The 15093-nt window shown below is 41.4% G+C and overlaps 1 protein-coding gene across 2 annotated transcripts in view; it reads left to right on the top strand.

Annotated features, from left to right (window-relative positions):
- The window catches only part of SCN1B (sodium voltage-gated channel beta subunit 1), a 17461-nt gene extending 2368 nt beyond the window's left edge, over positions 1-15093 (top strand). For both annotated transcript variants that reach the window (XM_039325567.1, XM_039325566.1), the window contains 5 exons: positions 10162-10328; positions 10799-11042; positions 11827-11968; positions 13300-13413; positions 13960-15093. In XM_039325567.1, coding sequence (XP_039181501.1) covers positions 10162-10328; positions 10799-11042; positions 11827-11968; positions 13300-13366 — 620 coding nt within the window. In that variant the 3' untranslated portion in view covers positions 13367-13413; positions 13960-15093. The remainder of the gene's footprint in view (positions 1-10161; positions 10329-10798; positions 11043-11826; positions 11969-13299; positions 13414-13959) is intronic.

Genomic DNA, 15093 nt, shown 5'->3' with positions numbered 1-15093 from the left:
ATTATTTAAAAGAAACAGACCAAATAAAAGAGGAGGTGGAGTTGCTCTATCTATAAGACATAACTACAACTCTACAGAAATAGAGCACAACAATGATGAAAACTGTCTTGAATGCATTTGGGTCAATATAAAAGGGGGGAGGGAAATGACATTGCCATAGGTGTATACTACAGGCCAACCAACCAAACAGGAAATAGATGAACTTTTTGCTAGCTAACTAAGGTATGTAGGAAGCACATCACGATAGTAATGGGGGACTTTAATTACCCTGACATCAACTGGGAGGCAAACTCTGCACCAAGTGGAAGATCAAACAGATTCCTGACAAACCTAGCAGACAACTTTGTCTCCCAAAAAGTAGAGAAGGGAACTAGGGGATTAGCCATATTGGATCTAATTCTCACTAACAGAGATGAAATGATAGAAGGTGTTGAAGCCACAGGAACCTTGGGGGGAAGTGATCATGCAGTATTAGAATTCAACATTATGGAAGCCCAAGCAATAGAACACAGTCAAGCTAGAGTCTTGGACTTTAAGAGAGCTAATTTCAATAAACATAGAGCGGGCTTGGAAAGGATTCCATGGATGAGAATCCTCAAGGGGAAAACAACTCAAGAAGCTTGGGAAGTTTTGAAAAGTGAGATAATAAAAGCCCAGCCTAGCACAATACCAACAAAGAAGAAAAATAACAGCTCTCAAAAGAAACCAGCATGGCTGCATAAAGAACTCTCTGATAAATTGAAATATAAAAAGGACAAGTATAAAAAGTGGAAAGAGGGGCACGTAACTAAGGCAGAATATCAGCAAATAGCCCGAGCCTGCAAAGATGAAATGAGGAAAGCTAAGGCTCAAATGAAGTAAGGCTTGCAACCAAAGTCAAAAATAACAAAAAAGCTGCTTTCAACATGTAAAAAACAAGAAAAAAGTGAAGGAAATGATTGGTCCATTAGTGGGGGAAGAAGGTGTCAAGCAACAGGGAGAAAACAGAACTATTTCATTCATTTTTTTTGCACCTGTCTTTACACAAAGGAAAAAAATTAGTTCAACTTATCAAAAACAGTACCATAAAAATAGATTAGAAACACAAGTTAAGATGGGCAAGAAAATGGTAAGTGAGCACTTGTCCAGCCTGGATGAGTTCAGGTCACCAGGACCAGATAGATTACACCCCAAGGTTCTCAAAGAACTGGCTGATATGATCTCAGAACTATTGAACTATATTTTTCAAAGGTCCTGGAGCACTGGGGAACTACCTGAGGACTGGAAAAGAGCTGATGTAGTTCCCATCTTCAAAAAAGGGAAAAAAATGGATCCAGGAAATTACAGACCTATCAGCCAAACCTCAATACCTGGGAAGATTCTGGAAAAGATAAACAACGAATCAGCGAACACCTAGAGGCAAACACCTAAAAGCCAACATGGCTTTGTCAAAAACAGATCATGCCAGACAAATCTTATTGCATTCTTTGACCAAGTGACAAAATTAGTGGATCAGAGGAATGCTGTGGATATAATTTACGTGGATTTCAGTAAGGCATTTGATAAAATAGATCACAACCTACTACTTGATAAGATAGAAAAATGTGGGTTAGAGTAGACAGCATCACCACCAGATGGATTCGTGGCTGGCTGACCGCCATACTCAACGTGTGGTCTTCAGTGGAACTGCATCTACATGGATGGAAGTGTCTAGTGGGGTGCCCCAGGGTTCTGTTCTCAGCCCCGTGCTCTTCAACATCTTCATCAACGATTTGGATGAGGGGATAGATGGGGAACTCATCAAATTTACAGATGACACCAAGCTGGCAGGAATAGCCAACACTCCAGAAGACAGGCTTAAGATACAGGAGGATCTGGACAGACTTGAACACTGGGCGCTATCTAACAAAATGAAATTCAGTGGTGAAAAAAGTAAGATTCTACATTTAGGCAAGAAAAACCAAATGTACAGGTATAGTATAGGGGGTACCTTGCTCAATAGTAGTAACTGTGAGAGGGACCTCGGAGTCCTAGTGGACAATCATTTAAATATGAGGCAGCAGTGTGCTGCAGCTGCCAGAAAAGCCAACACAGTGCATTAACAGAGGGATAAAATCAAGAACACGTGAAATATTAATACCACTTTACAATGCCTTGGTAAGGCCACACTTGGAATACTGCATCCAGTTTTGGTCACCATGATGTAAAAAAGATGCTGAGACTCTAGAAAGAGTACAGAGAAGAGCAACAAAGATGATTAGGGGACCGGAGGCTAAAACATATAAGGAATGGTTGCTGGAATTGGATATGTCTAGTTTAATGAAGAGAAGGACAAGGGGGGGACATAATAGCAGTCTTCCAATATCTCAGGGGCTGCCCCAAAGAAGAGGGAGTCAAGCTATTCTCCAAAGCGCCTGAAGGCAGGACAAGAAGCAACAGATGGAAACTGATCAAGGAGAAAAGCAACCTAGAACGAAGGAGAAATTTCCTGACAGAACAATTAACCAGTGGAACAACCTGCCTCCAGAAGCGGTGAATGCTCCAACACTGGAAGTTTTTAAGAAGAAACTGGACAGCCATTGTCTGAAATGGTATAGGATTTCCTGCCTGAGCAGGGTGTTTCACTAGATGACCTCCAAGGTCCCTTCCAACTTTATTATTATTATTATTATTATTATTATTATTATTATTATAGAAATTTCCAATGAAGGAGAATATTTGTAGCTCAGGGTTGAAATGAGGGGTCCTGGGTGTTCTCTGAGCCTGCTTGTTTTCCTGCAGACTCTTCATTACCTTAACTAGGTAACACCATCAGTGCTTAAGAAAACATAAGTTTTATTAATTCTGGAGGCAACATATAATTGAAATATATATAATTGGAAAATACAATTTTCACTAACTCTCATCTAAGGTTTTTTTAAAACTGTTTAAAGAAAATGATAAATAATCTGCATCGTTCCTGTTGCCTTGGCCTTGCAATTTCAGGTCTTCCCCCCTCCCCACTCAAATAATGTACACCGAGGGCCATCTCTTGCATCAGTAGAACCTGTTTTGCTAGCAAACTCTTAATGCATTTAAAGGTAGCTTTCATTTTCTTGCTTTTTTATGGAGCATGTATGGCGACAGGAGGCCATGCTTCCAATTTCTTTCCTCATTTTCTGCAGCTTCCAATCTCAGATATCCTTGCCGGTTTCAAAGGCTGCTTGGAACCTTCGTCTCATCAGCCCCCTGGAGAGATAAAAGTTATTTTCTGGTCCAGAGAAACATACTTTTCATTCAATGTCCTACAATGAAATTCAGCCTTCAGATGCCCAAGCCCTGTAGCACACAATCACAGGACCTTTGAGGCATTCTATAAAAGGGTGTGAAACTTTCCTTCATCTGTTGGGGGGGGGGGGAGAAGAATCTGGTTTTCCAATTAACAATTTTTATTAAAAGGCATATATTCCATGACGTCAGATGCATCTGATGCTACCATATCTGATCAGATGCTATTAGACTCTTGATTTTTTTTTGTCACCATAGATAAACACAGCTGTCCTCCTACAATGTCATCATCCTCCAAGAGTTGAAAAATAATTAACAACTTGAACAACATAACCTTCTCTTTCTCTCATCCAGGAATAGAATGGAAAATATATATAGTACCGTCACTTCCCAACCTGCTAGGCAAAAACAATTTTCAGCATCAATTTTTATTTATTTCCAGTTGTTCCTACTTTTTACAACCTACAAGATAAACCAATTCGTAGACAAAGAAACAGAATGAGGATATTACAGTAGCAGAGTAAATACAGTGGTATTTTGGCACTCAACTGTTTTGAAACACAACTCAATTTGGTACTCAACGCATTTTGATGCGAAAATTTTGTCCCAGTGTTCATTGTTTCTTTGGTACTCAAAGCACAGACTAGAACTTGTCATTCTCGGCTACCTTGTGAGTCACTACATTATTTCCCATGGGAAAAAAAATTGTTTGGTACTCATTGTGCTCCTGGAACCAGTTAAGATTAGATTAGATTAGATAACCGTTATTGTCATTTTTTCCTGTGGGCACAATGGCACGCATTAAAAATGAAATTTAGTTGCTTCCTCTCAAAGTGTACATGATGAGTACTGGAGGTGCCATTGTAGATAGATAGATAGATAGATAGATAGATAGATAGATAGATAGACAGACAGACAGACAGACAGACAGACAGACAGACAGACAGACAGACAGACAGACAGACAGATAATGACATAGCATAGGACTTTAAAAATAAACCCTCTTCAATTTAATTCAATTTTGTCTTCAAGACAAAAACGAGACCAGCAACAGCAAATAAAGAAGTGAATTAAAATAAAGCATGTCATCATCAGAAGATATGAAAGTAATTTGGCTAAAAGTTCTTGTACAACAGTACTTTTCAAACTTGGCAACTTTAAAATGTGGGGACTTCAACTCCCAGAATTCCATGCTGGTTGGGGAATTCTGGGAATTAAAGTCCACACATTTTAAAGTTGCTAAGTTTGAAAAACACTGCTTGAAGAGGCCTTTGAAAAGTCACAGCAAGAGCTATGTAGTTTGTTTTATGCTGCCCTTTTCTGAGAGGTTAAACGTGGTTCATTTGTCTGTTTCCTTGCATAACAACTCCTGAAAAGTAGGTTCATCTGAGAGATCATCATTTCCTTCATTTCCACTTCATTGTGGCTAAATATGAATTTGACACTTGGCTATTCTCAGTCCTAGTTCATACCAGTATCCCCTTTGCCTCCTAGATGTTCTTAATCAGCCCCCGGTATTTGGCAATTGTTCTTCCAATTTCATTCTGATTTTCAAACTTCCCTATCTGGTACCTGCAATTGTTTGTTTTTTTTCCTATTAGATGAGTCACCGTATATAAGAAACTCCTTCAGCTGAAGGACCTGGGTGTTTGGTAGAAGGAAAGAAGGAAAATTATATTGAACTCTTTTCTGGAAAGTACTAGAGTAATCTGGTTTTCTTTGACTTCAAGTGGTTTATCAATGAATAAACCAAATCAATGTTGGTATATTCCAGGGATCTTCAAACTTGGCCCTTTTATGACTTGTGGACTTCAACTCCCAGAATTCCTCAGCCAGGCTGAGGAATTCTGGGAGTTGAAGTCCACAAGTCATAAAAGGGCCAAGTTTGAAGACCCCTGGAATATTCTGTCAGGTCACCAGGATCTCCAAAGTGGAGTGAATGGCTTCTGTAAGCGTGGTTGAGCTTTTTGTCAGAAATTCAGAATGTGTTTCATTAAAAGTGAGATTCTTTACACTTGGTTGTTCAGAACTCGGCTTATGAAACCTGGCAACAAGGAAAGTGGACAGGCTCACATTAATTAGGCTTACAAAATCATATCGTATCATTAAACTAATTCATTAGAGCTATCTATCATCTGTCCTCTGTCTTCTATTTACTTCTATCTATCCTCCACCAAGTCTCATCCATCTATCTTCAGATTTTTATAGCTGCCCAACTCGCAGATGTGATTCTAGGCAACGTATAATAAAACAACCAGTTAAAATAAATTTAAAAAAACTATTAAAAACTGTTTACACACAAATATAAATACCGTAAGACTGTATGAGAATGGGCCAGCATCTTGCATGCACTGTAACCATCTTGCAGGCTCCCTGTTTCTGTGGGATCCCCAAGCCCGTTAGAGGAAGCAGGGATTTGAGGGATTTCCTAAATGCCAATAGGATCAGGACTAATGTCACTTGGGTGGAGGGATGTTGTTCCAAAGGGTGAGAGGCCACAGTTGAAAAGGCCTTGCTCCTGAATCCCATCCGAAAGAACTCCTTAGTGGATGGGACTTGGAACATGCCGTTCCTGCTGAACCTGATGGGATGGGAAGACGTAATTAGGGAGGGTGAGATTGTCCCTCAATTTGAGTTCATGTCATTTTAAATTAGAAGCTGAGTTGTGAAATGGGATAAAAGGTGTAATGGCTTAAAGCAGTGGTGGGATTCAGCCGGTTCGCACCACTTCGGCAGAACCGGTAGTTATTTTGTTGTTGGCCAGGCCCAGAATGGACTTCTGGAAGCGGCATCCACACAGAGAACTGGTTGTTCACTTATTTGAATCCTACCGCTGGCTTAAAGCCAGAAAGGCAACATGAAGCCATTTGCTGATCTCTGCACCAGATGTAAAAAGCTCCAATCCCTGTGCAGCATGTTGTACCTCCAAAATATGCAGTGTGTATTTTATGTAACAAGAATTTAAGATTACGTAGTCAATCGAGGCCTGATGGGATGAGTTCCAGTTACATGCCCCAGTTCCTGCTTAGCAGTTCGAAAGCGTTGCAAATGCAAGTAGATAAACAGGTACCACTTAGGTGAGAAAGTAATAGTGTTCCATGCACCTTTGGTGTATCGCCATGCTGGCCACATGACCATGGAAATATCTTTGGATATTAGCTCCCTCGGCTAAGAAACTGAGATGAGCACCACCCCTTAGATTTGGACAGGACTGGATAGTTGATTTATTTATTTTATTCTTATCCTGCCTTTTTTATTTTGTGTAAGTAACTCAAGGTGGAAAACATACTTAATACTCCTTCATCCTCCTGTTTTTCCCACAACAAGAGGAGAGGATGCCTGACCCAAGGTCACCCAGTTGACTTTCATGCTAAAGGCTGAACTAGAACTCACAATCTCCTGGTGATTAGCCCAAAGTTACCCAATTGGCTTTCATGCCTAAGATGGAACTAGAACTTATGGCCTCCTGGTTTCTAGGCCTGTACTTTAACCAGTATACCAAACTGACTCTCTAATGCAATCCTGTGTGCTACTTTTCTTTCTGAAAGGCAGTGTTCAATGGAGCCTCCACATCTGGTGGCAATATATCTTTAAATACCAGGTGCCCTGGAGAGACAATAGAAATATCCTGGAATATCTTGCTAATATTTCTTGACAAAAAGCTACTAGATTAGATGCATGGTAATACTAGCTAGGCTCTTGTGTTTTTCTGTGTTGGCCTCCATACAAAGTTGTCTCCTCAGAAGGCACAGAATTGTAATTGCTTGTCTGAAAGTGTTTCCTGTCCCTGGAATATTGTGTGTTCTTGCTTTGAATGACATAGCAAATTATTTCTTAGAATTGATAGGGTGTTCAGTATTCAATCTAGAACAGAGTGTCCAACCTTGGCGACTTTCAGACTTGTGGATTTCAACCCCCAGAGTTCCACAGACAGCATGGCTGCTTAGGGAATTCTGGGAGTTGAAGTCCACACATCTTCAAGTTGCCAACGTTGGGCAACCCTGATCTAGAATGTTTTCTCTCCTAATTTAAATCTAAATTCTAACTCTGAATATTGGGGCAATCTGAAATTACTTAATGGTTCATAAAATATCCTTTGCATATATTCAAACATACAATGCAGCTTCCATTCAGTTCCAGTTTCTGCTGCAGCTGTTTGGCTCTGGGCCTGCCTCCAGCTGATTTTCTGGAAAGCCTTTGGAATTAGAAGTTCCAAAGCAATTCCATTACTGAGCAAATCAATGGCCTCACTTTAGATTGTGTGATGCTCTTTGCAAATGACACACAAATAATATCCTCTAAAAAAACAGTAACCAAATTTGTAGGTGCATGTTTATATCAGGTGTGGCCCTCTCTGGCTCTTGTGCGCATTGAATGGAGGGGCAGTCTTCTGTTGTACAAACCAATGTGGCTGGAGTCTTTTGCTTAGGTGGCAGGATTGTAACTGTGCTGTAATGGGTTATAACAATAATTAATCTGTTATGAATGTTTCCAGCAGCTTAGAGCCATTGGCTTTCTTATCCTAGGTTTGCCCTATGTGGATTTATTGACGTAAGTTTGTTTCCTCTAAACATTGGACAGCTTTGTGCAGAAATTAATTTTCAGTGGGGCTTATTGCTAGATGCCCAGGAATTGCAGCTTTAAAGATCTAGAATCTAATAATAAATTCTAACTGGTTCAGTATTGAAATTACAGAGAAAATAACATCTTAATAGGAAATTGATTACCTTATTAGAGATGGGAAAAAGGGTCACAATTGTTTAAAAATCCCAGCAAAGTAGGCTGTTAGCATTAAGCAAGTTGAACATTGGTGGAAATGTTTGGTTTTGGATGCTGTTTAAAATGAATGCTCAACCCATTTTCCAATCATTAAATTTGCAGAGCTCTCGCTCAAGTGCTGTTTGACAGCTTGTGGGTTGAGGCCAAATGGTGCTTAGAAAGAAGGTACATTGCATCTCAAAATCTCCCAAGTTGACAATTCTATAAAATTCCCAAAGCGGTAAATGTTCCCCAGGCTCCTGAATATTGTGTTTCTCTGTCACCTTTGCAACTTCTGAGAAACCAAAATGGGGAGGAGCCTAGATTTTTATATATGCTTAGAGTTTTCAGTTTGGTGGGTATCTGTTGCCAAATTAAGCAATGAGTTACAGGTCATTCTCGATTTACAACCACAATGGAGAGCAGAATTTCTGAGGCTAAGCAAAGCAGTGGTTCACTGAGTTATGCCTACTATTACTTTTTCTTTTGACATGGTGGCAAAGTGGATCATTGCAGTTGTTAATTGAATAACATGGTCATTAAGCAAATCTAGCTTTCTCCATTGACTTTGCTGGCTGGGAAGATCACAAACAGTGATCATGTGACCTCAGGATACTGCAACTGTTGTAAATACATATCAGTTGCCAAGCACTCAAAAATTTTATCACATGACTGCAGTGGTCATAAGTACAAGGACTGGTCAAGTCAGTTTTTTCAGTGCTGTTGTAACTTCAGTCTCTAAACAAATTGTTGTAAGTCAAGGACTATCTATACATTATTGTAGCTTTAGTTACACACTTTCATCTTCCTATTTCAATGCATAATCTGTCCTTCTCCAGAAGCTGGAGTAATTTATCTGATTACAATTTTGGCAGCTACGGGAATGAACTTCGCTGAACTCTGTGAGGTTTGCTTTGGAATAAACATGCATCAGATTACACTATCTGGAATTGCTTCCTCTTGAGATTGTTCTTCCTTAGGCATGTAACTCTCTCTCCTTTTATATTTATTTTATTTTATTTTATTTTCAAAAAGGAAAACAAAGAGCATGCCAAAACATCCTTTCTCCACCTCCCTGCTTGCAGTTCAATTTCTATGATCAACGTCAAATGAATGGGCAGGTTAAAGTGTTTGCTGAGACCCCAAATGTCTAAAAAGGAGGCTATCAGCATATTCACCTGCCACTCTGTCTCCGCTTGGGAGATAAAGCGGAGTGGGATCTCCATAACAGAAGCCTATTTGAAGCAAGGGATTTTCAAAGAGGTGCTTCAACATGACATTCTGCTACTTGGTGCTTCACAGCTGAGTTTGTCTGGGTATCCAGGATGGCTGGAGATATATTTAAATAGTCAGAAGCATTTTTGAAGCTTTGTATAAACTGCTTTATCACTTTTTGAAGGAAAAAAAATCATCCTTATTCAGATTTAAACTAAGAATGCCTGGTTCACAAGCTATATATCATTAACTAGGTTATGGTGAAGTAAATCAACTCCAGTCAATCAGAATAGAGTTGAAAGGGACCTTGGAGGTCTTCTAGTCCAACCCCCTACTCAAGCAGGAAGCCCTATATCATTTTAGACAAGTGACTGTCTAGTCTTTTCTTAAAAGCCTCCAGTGATGAAGCACCACAACTTCTGATGGCAATTTGTTCTGCTGGTTAATTGTCCTCATTGTTAGGAAGTTCTTCCTTCATTCCAGGTTGCTTCTCTCCTTGATTAGGAATGATGACCAATAATGGTGATATCCATATAAGTATTAAGGTTTAGAGCAGGGGTCCTCAACCTTGGCAACTTTAAGACTTGTGGACTTCAATTCCCAGAATTCCTCAGCCAGCAAAGCTGGCTGAGGAATTCTGGGAGTTGAAGTCCACAAGTCTTAAAGTTGCCAAGGTTGAGGACCCCTGGTTTAGAGTATTGTCGCAATTTACTGTATGCTACTTCCTAAGATGATATAAGGAATCTACTTTTATATATTCCATTAATTATTTAACCATTGAAGTAATAAATGTTATATTTTATATTTTATTTTGTTCCTTAAAGGTTTTAAAATAAAATCTTAAAACAAAAAAAAAAAAACGGAGGATGTAAAAGCTGGAAACAGATCAGGAAGGGTTTTTTTTATATCTGTCTGTAATTTTTCTGATCTCTTCTCTTTCAGTGACCCTGTGCCAAGGTGGCTGCGTGGAGGTGGATGCAGACACGGAGGCCGTAGTTGGCGAGACTTTCAAGATCCGTTGCATCTCGTGCAAAAGGCGCAGTGAAACAGAGGCAGAAGCTTTTACTGAATGGTACTTCAAAGAAGAGGGGACAACCGACCTGGTCAAGGTGAGTGCTGGAGCAAAGCAGGAAGATTTTAGGAGAGCACTACCTGCTCTTCAGCTGTTTGTTAACTGAGGCATTTGTTAAGTCAGTTTTACCCCATTTCTTGCCCCAGTTGTTAAGTTAAATCGGTGCAGTTGATAAACTAGTAACCTGGTTGTTAAGTAAATCTGGCTTCTCCATTGACTGTGCAAAGGTTGCAAAAGGTGATCACATGACCCCAGGATGCCGTAATGGTCCTAAGTATGAACCAGCATCTGAATTTTGATCACACGATCATGGGGATGTTACAATGGTCGTAGCTGTGAAAAAACCCCTCATCAGTCACTTTTTTTTCAGTGCTGTTGTAACTTTGAACAGTCACTAGATGAACTGTTGTAAATCGAGGACTACCTGTATTACTGAAGGGCTGTAGTTTTCTGTGTGCAATATTGTTTCTCCTGGTTCCGATAGGATCCTCTCCGTCTTTTCTCCAGATTCTTCACTATGATTTCTATGAAAAGCTCGTTGTGTATGATCCTCGCTTTGAAAATCTAGTGGTTTGGAATGGTACCAAGAAAATTGCAGATTTGCAGGATGTCTCCATTTTCATCCTGAACGTGACTTTCGAACACGCAGGGGAATACATCTGCAGTGTCAACCGCACACTCCATTTTGCCAATGAGTTCTCCTACAACATCATGGTCAACAAAACCATCCATCTTGATGTGGTTGAAAAAGGTAAGCACAAAGCTGGAGTTCAAAGACTGTGGAGCAGGCAAGGGTACCTTAGCATGCTGTAGACGATTGGAGAGTTTAAACCTCAGATTACTTATGGATCAGAGCATCTTTTTAACCATCTTATTTTCCACGGCGTCCAATCTGGCAGTTTCAGAACCTATCCTAGTTCTCAAAGCTGACACTCCTACAGCAGGTAAAAGTAAGTCCAATGTGAATGGAGTCAGAAGGAAGGGGTGGGTTCTTGCCTGCATTCCACCAACGAGCATAACCAGAAGTAAGGATGGATATAGCCAGAATCAAAAGAGATAGAGCCACAGATAGACTAGGTATAATAGTTTGTTCTTAGATTGAGCAAAAAATGTTATGTAGGCAGCCAGTTGCAAACTTCTCCATTGTCATTGAGAAGATCCAGTTCCTTGGTGGATCATAGAAAGTTGTTAAAAAGAGAAAATCCACACTTTAGAGAAATATCCTTGAAATGCTGGCATTCTTGTGGCTCCATTCTGCTCATCCAAGTAAATCAGGCTAAAGAGAACTCTGAGAATAGTTACTGGAAAGAATCCCGTTGAGTTTTAGGAATGTGCCAGAGAGCCCCAGAGTAAGTGTGTTCACCTCCAGATGAAACAAGGTCATTCTTTGCCTGTGGTCCATGAGCCACAGTTTCTCAAAACCTCAGTATCCATTTCCATTCTAGCAAAAAGGGGCCCAGAGTAACCAATTTTAGCTAAACCTGGATGCCTGTACTTCACATAGCCCTATCTCTGTCTTCCCTTTTCATCCATAGCCAATCGGGATATGGCATCTATTGTCTCCGAAATCATGATGTATGTCCTCATTGTTGTCCTGACGATCTGGCTGGTAGCTGAGATGATCTATTGCTACAAGAAAATTGCTGCAGCAACAGAAGCAGCTGCTCAAGAAAATGCGTAAGGAGAGTGGGTTAGGGCAGAAGAAGAACAATATGGGGGTTCCAAGTTCTAACTGTATTGAGTGGCTATTAGCTACCCAGTGTTGTATAGTAACCCATGATGCTCTGGGATGAAGCTACCAATTGTGTATTTTGAGTACTGATGAGCAGTTCATACAGAAACCAGAATGCCCAAGTTGACGTTGACATCAAACATTGCTCCTGGCAGCTTCTATGGCACTAGGCATCAACCCAGCAAGGTAGACCAGACAAAGAAACCGATGTCATATAGGTCATTGTAGTTGTTATTGTAACAAAAATAGTAACAGGTTCTTGCAAAATTGAATGTGCTTTCCTCTTCACTTTATCTTTGAGTAACTAGATAATTACTCAAACTAGTTTCTTGATCCAGGCTCAAGCCCCTCTTAACTGACTATTACTTGGCAGTGGCTTGTCCTCCTATTTTTCAAGGCCATTCCCTATGTCCTGTCCACTAAGGTTCTACACTGGATAAGGCTGGGATGGGACAGTGGATAGTTAAGTAGGTATATACATTAGCAAAGGAAAATCTCTGGAGCACGTGTGGGAGGAGGATTGAACTTGTCCAGTGGGAGAGAGAGAAAGTATACTTGCTTGCTTTCCTAAGCTGTTGACAAAGCCAAGATGTATATTTTTTGTTTCATCATTATCACACTTAGCTGATTGATTCACTCTTTTCAAGGACAGACCTTTTCCTTTGTCTCTTGTGATTGCAAAAAGCATGTGATTTGAAAAAGCACGAGGTTCACTTCTCTTAAAATCGTTGGGTCTCAAGCAGCTTCTGCATGCTCACAAGGAAGTTAAAGGAGCTTTGGTAGGCCTAAAACGTCTAGAAGGAATGGAGTCAAACTCTACTCCTGGAGACTTGATGGATCATGAATCCTGGCTTGACCATAAGCCCCACTCATTTTGCATCCTTGCCCTCTCTGTTGGGCTCTCCAGCTTTCCATAAATCAAGATGTCCTGCAACTATTACTCATCCTTCTATAAGGCTTATTCTGCTGCTTACAACCCTGATTCCCCCTCTTTTCATTCTTCTACCTTGGCATCATGCAAGGAACTGGCTTGTCACTAGCTTTGTCTCCCTCCCAGGGAGAAGGGGGTGTTCTGGGTCTCCTAACTGAGTCACTTGATTTTATTGGGGTACCAAAGCACATCACGTCTTGAAAAAATACTGAAGGCTGGCTTAGCATTTGGTAGTGATGAAACCTCCAGCAGTTACTGGAGTTCATATTGCGTAAGGGAGGAGTGGGGGAACGTGAGCTCAGCTCCATTTCTGAAGTATGCTCACATCTTTCTGTATCCTAACAGTTCTGAATACTTGGCCATCACGTCGGAAAGTAAAGAAAACTGCACAGGGGTGCAGGTAGCTGAATAGCCCAGGCCAGGCCATTGGCGGGCACTGGGATTCCTGGTTTTTATAAGGTATGTTCATTATTGTTATTATCATCATCATCATCATCTAAAATAAATGAATATCATACAGACAATCCTCAACTGTACAACTGTTCAAAGTTAGGATGGAGTTTTAAAAAGCTATTTACAATCCACCCCCACTGGTTGAACAGCAGGAAGGCGAAGTTTGACTTTACTTCCTTTCTTCTCCAGAAGAGGAAATTGCAACAGGTAAGAGAAGATACACCAGGCTAGGACAAGCAGCAGAGATGTCATTTGTGCCGTGATGTCATAGTGTGTCAATGACGTTATATCAGCAACTCTTTCCATGTTAATTCCACGAGGATATCATGACACTTGTGATGATCCTCCCCTTCAGAGGGCAAGGGGATAGAAGATTTTAGCAGCTGGTCCCCAATGACCCATGCCCCTTAGCAAGCGGTCCACTAATAACGACTCGTAGCACCAATATTGCAAAACTCCCCACTCCCAGGCCTCGGAGAGACTTCAGGTTTAATCTTAGGTTACCTTTTGCCATCAAGGTGATCTAATGCTGCATTATGCACAATTTTCCAGGGATGAGGCTTTGACAAGAAGTGGAGAAGAGGCAAAGTGACTCAGCAGAGCCATCAGCAGCCCAGAGAAGAAGTGAGCTGGAGCCAAGCAGCCCCTCCCCCCACTGCACGGTCCTTTTCCTTAATGAAAGCATGCTATTTTTAATACCAGAGCTCTGTATCTAAGCCAGCCACTCAGAGACAGTCATGCATATTTTTCGGGGAAGGGTGGGTTTCTCCTGACAGGGCTTTCGCTCTTTCAGTCCCAGGTTATCACCTTCCGGAGTGAGAATTGCCCCTGCCATTAGCATGATGAGAACATAGCATGGTGGCTTGCTCACGTAATGCAAAGCTTGAGGTTCTCTCCCACGGTGGCCCCCCCAGGCCGGCCAGAGGCCTCTTTCCTTTATGAGCACTTGCGCTTTCTGATGTTTTGCACATTTCTCGCGCTTCGAGTTCTTTCGGTTACTTCGCAACCAGCACTTTCGATGGGTCTGTGGAGAGGACCCCATCTTTCTCTTCTATGCCTCAAGATGGATCTGGACTTCTGAGTGGCCGCAGCCAGCAATGGGTTGAGTGAAGACTGGGTAGAAGACAACTACCTAATGGTTCCTAAGCCATGGAGGGAATGCTCGGATGCCAACCCTGTCCTAACTGATGCAGAGCGAACTCTCTGGGGCAGGTACGGATTGTGCCACCCAAAGGCCCATTGCTAGCACAGGCGCCACCGTTCACTTAATTTTCTACCAAGGTTTCCTTCCAAGCTGGCTGGCTGGCAGGCAATGCAGGTATTGACGGTCTTTGCAAAGGAGAGACGCCTTGGAATAGAAATCTGATGGAGGAGGAGACTTTTGCTTCTCTCCCTCTGTCCCAGAGATGTGGGTTGTCACGGTGCCCTGTGTTGGGCTTTGGTGGCTGAGCTTGGCCTTGGAATTGGTGCAGACCAACCGTCACAGCAATGCCATCACCCCGTTGTCCTCCTCCACATTTTCCCTTCCCAGATCCATGATTACCTTGCCAGGCCATTTTGGCTGTTTGGAGAATACTCTGACCTCTCCCCCCTGCTCAGATCCCCTCCCTCTGGGGCTGGTCCTAAGAACCAGCTGCCATCACAATAGAATAGGGTTTGTTCATAAATAAAGACGATTGAATTTCA

This window comes from Crotalus tigris, unplaced genomic scaffold, assembly GCF_016545835.1.
Source record: "Crotalus tigris isolate CLP2741 ecotype Arizona unplaced genomic scaffold, ASM1654583v1 scf7180000024338.4412243, whole genome shotgun sequence".
NCBI classification, from domain to species: Eukaryota; Metazoa; Chordata; class Lepidosauria; order Squamata; family Viperidae; genus Crotalus; species Crotalus tigris.
The sequence above is the reverse complement of the archived record's forward strand: the minus strand, read 5'-3'. Positions and strand labels throughout refer to the sequence as shown.